This window comes from Oncorhynchus mykiss, chromosome 5, assembly GCF_057628025.1.
Source record: "Oncorhynchus mykiss isolate SJ-2025 chromosome 5, ASM5762802v1, whole genome shotgun sequence".
NCBI lineage: Eukaryota > Metazoa > Chordata > Actinopteri > Salmoniformes > Salmonidae > Oncorhynchus > Oncorhynchus mykiss.
The window spans coordinates 81,735,121-81,743,403 of NC_143026.1; the positions used below are offsets into that span (position 1 = coordinate 81,735,121).

Below are 8,283 nucleotides of genomic sequence, written 5' to 3' on the forward strand. Positions count from 1 at the left end.
GTTGCAAATAATTAATTTGGCTGTGGTTCATTTGATTTTCAGCACAACCCTGTTTGATAACGTATAGTATTATAGTGACTTCTTGTGGTAAAATGTCAAACTCACAACTAAACTCATTAAAATTGAGGTGTTCTTTACCCTGTCTTATCAAACAGTGCAACATTTGACTGATGAAATAGCATTCTTCTAAAATTCTTACACTTCTAGATGCAAAATACAAGTCACTATTCCAATACTGTTTGATTCTGCCATTTTTGAAATACATTTAACTTTTCAGTTAAAAACCCTTTGGATAATATCAACATTAATTACTTAACATCTTAACACATACACACCATGTAAATATCAATAAACAGAGGAACACATGCTACAAATAGTTAGTGACTACCTACCAGTCAATTAAATTAGATTATTCAGAAAAATAACATTGTTATAAGAGACAAATTGCCTTTAGACAACATAAATGACTGCATCTGGACACAGGTCAAAACTACTCTGCCGAGCTCAAGTTACCAGCTATGTATGGTTTCAACACTTACATTTATTGAGTTATTGAAAAGTATCCTACAAACATTGTTCGAATGTGAAAGTGATCAGGTTTTCTGAAACAGGTGTGTTTGTATTGAAGAACCCTGAGATTGTGGACAGTAGGACTTGTGTGAACAGGTGTGAACAGACTGAAGATAATGATGTTTTCCTTTCTCTGTCTTTCGAAACTCAGGAACAGTTTGAATGTTTTTTTATTGTAATTTAAACAATGGTATGGATGATTAAGCTGGATCTTTCTCTCTGAATCAGGAGTGCACTTTCATTCTCCCAATTTTTCCAAAAGCCCAATCTGAGCAACCTTTGCTATAAACCCTGTCTTTCCCATTGTTGTTTCAAAAGTGGAAAATGATCAATTCGATAATCACACATAATGGGCATTTCACAGCCAAGACTTTTGATCCTTCCCATCAAGGCCATGTTGGCCAGTTTAACCTTCACCCGGTCCCTCTCTTCCGGAGTCCTCTTGGAGGTGCACTCCACAGTAGAGTCGGTCTCAAAGGAGATGGCTGGGACGTGAGTGAGCAGGTGGCCCCCAGCCTTCTCCTGGGCCATGGGCGTGGGAGTCTGCAAGACCAGCCCGTGCGTCGCTTGTTGATGTCGAAGGTAAAAGCTAAGAGGATACACACAAACATTTACCATATAATGTAATGTTGTTACATGTAACTAACTAGCTTGACTTGTCACCGTGTGAAACATGTATGCTACCATATGTTACTAAAAAGAGCTGACAATATTATAAAATGTAATCCAGGATTTTATGTTTGAATTCTGGTTCTCTCACAACACAAGTCACTCAGAAAAGCATCTGTAGGCAGAAGCATGCTACATGTACATTTGGCATTTGAAAAAACTACAGCTGTGCTATGCTACCGAATGCAAAATGTATCTGTATCATAAAAGTGTAGTGCAATATTCCCTTTTCTTGCCACACACACACACACACTCTCTCACTAGGGACAAATGTTTCGGCTCCTTGTCCAGAGAGGTTTGAGCTTTAGAAGAGGATCTGCAGCAAAAGTAGACCTTTACTGCCATCTACAGGTCAAAGGTCAGACTGGCATTCAGTAAAACATAAACATGGGCGATCCACAGAAAATGGAAATGTGTGTGTTTCTGTTTGAGAAGTTAAACCAGTTAATTCCCTTATAACTGAGTGTCCTGCATCATGTATTATTTTATTGGTTGTAAATTAAATACGGTTTATTTTACAGTACATGTATTTTACACTGAATCATTGATATCTGGTCGAATGTTGGTTGTGGGACATAACTGAAGTGTGTGTGTTCAATGAATCACACTGTGTGTGTGTGTGTGGGTGGGGGGGTGGGAGGGTGCATGTTCTATACATTATTCAGGACAACATTACTTTGTTTAGCCTACACCGTGACTATGACTGCATAATAAACTAAACTAAATATACTATGTATTTTCTAATCAAATGTGTTAACAGGGCAACACAAAAGAAGACAAAGGCCATCAATTCAATGCAAATATTACTGTATTAAAGGAAATTGTTGTATTAAGCTTGCTTTGAAAACCGTTTGAATGGCTTGGATAGGCCTATGGAGATGGTGGAAAACATCCTGATTAGAAGGGGACGTTTGCGAGGCTTCTCCTGTTGAGAGGTGGAGGGAAGACCCTCTGGGAGTCCAAATGTGGCAGGATGTGCCACTATGTTGGGCGACAGAAGAGAGAGAGTTGACATGCACTTTCATTTAGAAATGATGGTATATTGTATTCTTAGTTTCAACTCATTATTACTTTCACAAATAAATGAGAACCAGAATCTTGAGATTTGGAAACTATAAATAATTTTACATAAGAGATTACTATCGATAATATATAATGTACTGTTTATAGGGTTTAATATTTTTGCAATAGCAGCTTTGTACACCAATATCTCAAACAGTAAATGTCCTGCTGTATGGACTTACACATGATCTCTTCAGCAGTAGTCTGGTCTTTGGATTCAGAATGGCGGGAATTCTTCTTGTTTCCCATCATGAATGGCTAAAACAAAAACATGTCAAAACAACTGTCACAGCAGAACAATCTCACGGTAATAACGATCACATCTTACACACCAGCACAACAAGATTTATAAATGGTTTTGGAATTAATGGATGGTTTTACATTTTCTCTAAATAACATTGTTTACTCACATTGACACAATTGTTAACTTAAATAAGTGTGATGTACCTTTAAGTTGAATTTCAGTCTGGCAAGCCTTTGTAGGAAAGACAGCTTCCCTCTGGTAGCCTTCACATCTTCAGCCATGAGAAGAGCTTCTGGCCTGGTGGCTTCGAAAGATGTTCTTGAGGCTGCTCTTGATGCCTCGTTACAACTGTGGAGAAGCTCCTTGCTCAATAACTTCACAAGAATCCTATTGAAAGTGGAGTCCTGAGTCGACACGGCCAGTTGGAGTATTTTCTCTGAGCCAAACTCCTTCAACAGATGTTTGTAGACGGTGCTGTATACTTTGTGACTCTTCAGGTTCTTGGGATAAGCTTGGGTCTCAGAGCAGCCTGACCATGCACAGAAGGCAGCTATAACTTTTGGAATCAGGTCTTGTGACGTGCGTGTGACGTCAGTTGGGTACAGATCAGTTTGGGTTTGTATTTTTGACAGAAGTCTCACCACTAACATGCTGATGAGGCCGGTGAAGTCATCATCACCGACTAAGTTAACAGTGGATGGGGTTGAAAGCGAGGCAACATCCGGGCTGGTTGAATTCTGATCACAAACAATGCTCTGAGGTACACCGAAACAACTGATGGTATCCCTTTCCTCAGCATCTATGTTGGCCTCAAAGCCTTGTGCAGCATTGGAGGTCCCACTTGTTGTCATGCTGATGGCAGAGAAAGATGGCAGAGGGTAGGACTTACCACTCAGTAGACTGCCTATATCAGTTACAGTTCCGGTTGGAGATGACCCTCTGCTTTGTGCATCAGAAACCACAGAGTCCATGACCTGACTTACCATTACTTTGGTAAACAGGCTGACTGTGTCACTAAATGCTGATGTAGAAAAAGAACATGAAATCCTATCTTCAGATACGCTAGCCGGCACACTAACTCCCTGAGCCAAACTCATTGAAGCTGTAGAGGGCACAAGGCTAGGAAGCAAGAGGCGCTTCACAGACTCCTCTGCAAAAAGCTGAACCAGCTTGTAAGCTGTGGGCTTCCCCACCGTCTTGTCATTCCTCTTCAGCTCAGTAAGGACTGTATCGGATGCACTCTTTCCAGCCGCCACTGTCAGAACCAGAGGGGTCAAGTTGCTCTCAGAAATGATGCGGTTGACTTGGTGAGTAAGATCACGTGAGAGAGCACCAATCCTACCCTGAGATATGAGCTCCTCCAGTCTTGCTATTGCAGCTGTTAGATCAGGGTGGAATGCAACCTCCCCTTCTTCCTCTGGATGTACCTCCTTTATGATGGTATCCACTATTGCAGACATGCTTTCCCTGGCATCACACACCAATGTTTTTGGCTTAGTAGATTTGCCCATGTCGATGACTGAGCATCTCACAATGGGCTGAGTAATACTCTCTGGTAAATCAGAAGAGATGGGAGTGCCAGGGAGTGAAAATTCCCACTCTGACTTCTTTGATCTGGCAGATGAGGATGACAACGAGGAGGAAGAACGCTGTGGCGCTTGATAGATCAGTTCCTCACCACATTCACTGCTTACCCTTTCAACATCCTTCAGCATCATTCCAACCACATTCTCTATTTGTGAAAGCGCAGTCACCGTTTGGTCAGATTTTGACAGCTCTTTCTGAATTAAAACCAGAATATGGCTGAGGGTCTTTTTGGCTTGAGCCGTTGTTGCTTTGACTTGATTTTGCCATGTAAAATAATTCATCATCTTTGTCTTCACATTGTGGTAAATAGTCTTTGCAGTTGTCCAGATCTTCTTCTCAGATACTTCCAAACCAGACTGTGAGCCTTTGGGTGTGGCCTCAGTGTACTCTGAGGTTTTCTCATCACTCTGTTGAAGCATAGAGTCTGCCTGCCATAGAGTAGTAGAAGACTCTGTGGGTGGGAAAAGGCTCTTCATGTCATTTGTAATTGATCCAACGATTTCAAAAGCAGTTATATCTGTATGCCTTAAGGAAATTGTTGATTTTGCTGGCAACATCTGAGAATCTGTCTGGCTGGAACTGACTTTGCTGGGAAAGCTACTGACTGATTTGATCAGTATTTTTCGCACTTCGTTGGTAGCGTTCATCTGGAACTCCTCACTGGAGAGTTTCTCAATGACTGAGGCTGGAGTATCTCTTAATCCTTCCAACCATGAAGAACCAGACACAGGCATGTCTTCTAGATAAGACATGACACTGTCCAAAAAGCCACAGACTTCAAGGGAGTTGTAAGAGGAACCCTCTGCAACAGATGATGTGCATTCCAAATCTGCCACCTCTGACCTATACATGGTCACAATCTTGGACAATACCTCTTTGGTGCAGGGCACCATGTTGGAATCACAGAGAGACAGTAATGGTTGAGAGTTCTCACTTTGGCATTTACGGAGAGAACCAAGTCCTGTTGAGTTGACCACTTGCAGTATTGCCTCACTCTTACTGGTTTCAGGTTGCTCTGGTGTTTTCTCTCCTACAGAGTCAGTTGAATCACATCCATCAGATAAAGAAGATGAACTACGTTCTGATATAGGGGATTCACTCCTACATGGGGAAGGCAAGCTCAGGATTGAAACAGGCAGATCACTGGAGTCAGTATGCTCCAGAAGCACAGCACTGGAGTCAGCTTTTTCCATAAGTTCTTCCCCTTGGACTGGAGCTCCAACCATTCTGAGGAACAATGTCTCCAGCTTTGCCTGAAGTCTCTCGCAGAGTCTACGAGCTGCATGGAAGGGTTTCCGCTTTGTCGTACAGTGTCCCACTTGGGTATCTCTCTGGGTGCTTGTTGGCTGATCTAATTCAGCATACTGCACAATGTCCTTGACATCTTCAACAAAGTTATCAATTATTTGTGATGCCTCAGATTCTACTTTGGTCTGTATGAGCTCAGTGGCCGCAGAATCAAGGATCCTGTCAGATGGGCTAGATGCATTCATCAAGCTTGGAGTGGTACTAAACGAATGAGAAGGTTGAACCATACCAGAGATATCGCTCATTAACCTTCTCACAAGAATTTCACTCACAGCCTTTGAGGCTTTGGTCTTGAACTTCACACTAAACAGAGTGCCAAGATTTTGCATCATTGCTTTGCAAGATGTACATATTATGTTCAGCTCCTCTGGAACAGGAGAGTCTTCAACATCCAGGTGCTCCACTACAAGGTCACTGCCAGATGCCAACATTTTAACTTTCACAGCCACATCTCGAAAAACCTTAGCCAATTCCGGATCTTCTTTTTCCAATTCACCCACCATCTCTGCGATAACAGTCATCACTTCTTCTGTTGCAGGTGGAATGCATGACTCTAATACAGAGGTAGAGCTCTGGTCCTCTGGGGTGGTGTGATCATCAAAACATTTCTGGACCATGTTGACCATTTGTTCAGCGGCCTGGGTACCAGAAGAAATAGGGGAGGACCGCCCTGAAATGGCTCTGCTGATGGTCGCAGAGAGGGCAGAGTTAAGCTGTTCGACCACCACCTTGATAAGACCAACAGTCAGCTCAGGTGGGCAAGAGGACAGGATATTATGATCAGACAGTTGCTCCTGGACACTTTTGATGATTCTGTCCTCTGTCATTCCCAGGAGGACTTTCACTGAGGTCTGGGAACTTTAAAACGAACAAGCAAAGCATGATAATTCCTGTCTTAACTTGGCAAATCGGTCAAGCGTTGTAATTTTAGTATTCTAAATATCTACATGTCCTTTTGATCGCTTTACATGCTCATTCATTTGAATATGCTCAAAGGCTGATACATTACATTTTGTACTACATCAGATAGAGTAAATTGCATTGGCTAACACTGGGATAGATGATCTCGGTGAAATCCATACATGAAAACCTTGAGGGGAACATACCTCTTAGAAGAGGGTGTTAGGGACCTGAGATGTTGAGCCCCTGTGCCGCCCTTATACATTTTCTTCGCCAGATATCTAACTTCCTGGATGAGCTCCAGTCTTTCCTGATCAAAGGCAGCAAAGGATCTTGCACTGCCACCCCTCTTGGGTGAGTCAGTGTCGTCGTCAGCAAAGTCCTTTACCCCAAGTACGCGGGCCAGGGCTGGCAGCAGGATCTGCAGGGTGGTCTGTGCGATGAAGGTTACAATTGTCTTGCACAATTTGGCAAGCTGTTCCTTCGTCATCTGTTTTGAACAAACAGAACAAAAACAGTCTTTTCAATGGAACTGTGATGTAAAGTATTCTAGATCGAACAGAATGCATTTGATCAACATTGTTATTCTTGTCTGTGACTGAATTCAAAGTTTGATGAAGTCTGACAGAGAACATGAATAACAGAATATGACTTGATGGCTAATCTCTGAATTCAACAGATCATTGACACATCAAAGGTCAAAGGCAGGTAGGGAAACTTACAGGGTTTTTTAGTCCTTTGTAGATCACTTGCCACTGCCTAGACAATTTAAAATAAGTGTTTTAGTTAGTGTTTAGTTCCCACTGCACAATATTTCATAAATGTTGAACATTACAGAAAAACTTTTAACATACTCATCAGTAAGATTGCGCAGGAATGAGATGAGGATTGGGTAGGAGTATTCCATCTCATCCTTGTTGCCTGGGCCGAATGCAGCCTTAACAGCTTTCTTCTCCAGGAGCTCAATTACAGATCCTCTATCCAGGTGTTTATTCCTGGAGACTAAAGATGTGATTGCCGTAGAGGAAGTAGAAACAAAATTAAAGAGAAATCAGACATTTTATCTCTTAATACTCTGATTTCATTGTTTAAGGGTTTTAGAATAGGCCTATTTGAATAAAGCTATCTATGTGACCTTTCTTACTGATTACAGTAGACTACAGTTTCATTGAAAATGGATAATACAACCTCACATCACAGACAGAAGAGAGAAACAATGTAGTACTACAGAGGTAAATCTCTGACCTGCATCATTGTCAGTGCCCAGCTTCCTTGACTTCTTGCCACTCCTCTTACTTTTTGCCTAGGATAGAACAGAACAGATTCCAGAGCTTAAATGATGGCAGACATGTAACACCAGGGCCCGTATACATAAAGTTCATCAGATAAGGTGTGGGCTCAACCTTGCCCAAATAATTGTATTCATTATGATCTCAAATGCAAAACTGATCCTAGATAAGCACTCCTACTCTGAGACAATTTATGAATAGGCTATGGGCCAGGTCAAAGCAGCTCTTAAAACACGTTTTGAAAACAGTTACTACGTATGTTGTTATCTGACATATATAGATATCTATGGTATGGCTGCTATCAGGTACAGAGTGTAACCCAGTAGGCCTATTATGTGCTCTGTCACTACTGCTATCTTACCTTCCTTCCCTTCTTGGCCTCCTCTTTGGGTGTGGCCACCGGTTCTTCCTCAACAACTTCCTTTCCTTCCCTCTGAGGATCACCATCCTCCCTCTGTGCTACCTGAAGGACAGACATTCCAATAAGTAATAATATGTCAATGTCAGAGTAGATCTGTGCAGAGGACATCATAAATAGAGCTACAGCCATATCAGCGCTAAGCTGGTGACTTTATAAAGAATGGTACATTTGCTTTACAATATGTTATAGCTTTTTACAAGAAATATCCGCTTATATTGCTTTACCCTTTTTTA

At 41.8% G+C, this 8,283-nt stretch overlaps 1 protein-coding gene across 1 annotated transcript; it reads right to left on the minus strand.

Annotated features, from left to right (window-relative positions):
- Positions 1-2,029: 2,029 nt before the first annotated feature.
- LOC118964656 (uncharacterized) lies at positions 2,030-8,283 on the minus strand. Its single transcript, XM_090236114.1, has 8 exons — positions 7,991-8,283; positions 7,586-7,643; positions 7,195-7,342; positions 7,063-7,099; positions 6,547-6,830; positions 2,749-6,298; positions 2,484-2,559; positions 2,030-2,220 (listed from the first exon to the last, which is right to left on the minus strand). Exons 1-8 carry the CDS (start codon positions 8,177-8,179, stop codon positions 2,069-2,071), a joined length of 4,494 nt encoding a protein of 1,497 aa, XP_090092240.1. The 5' UTR covers positions 8,180-8,283; the 3' UTR covers positions 2,030-2,068.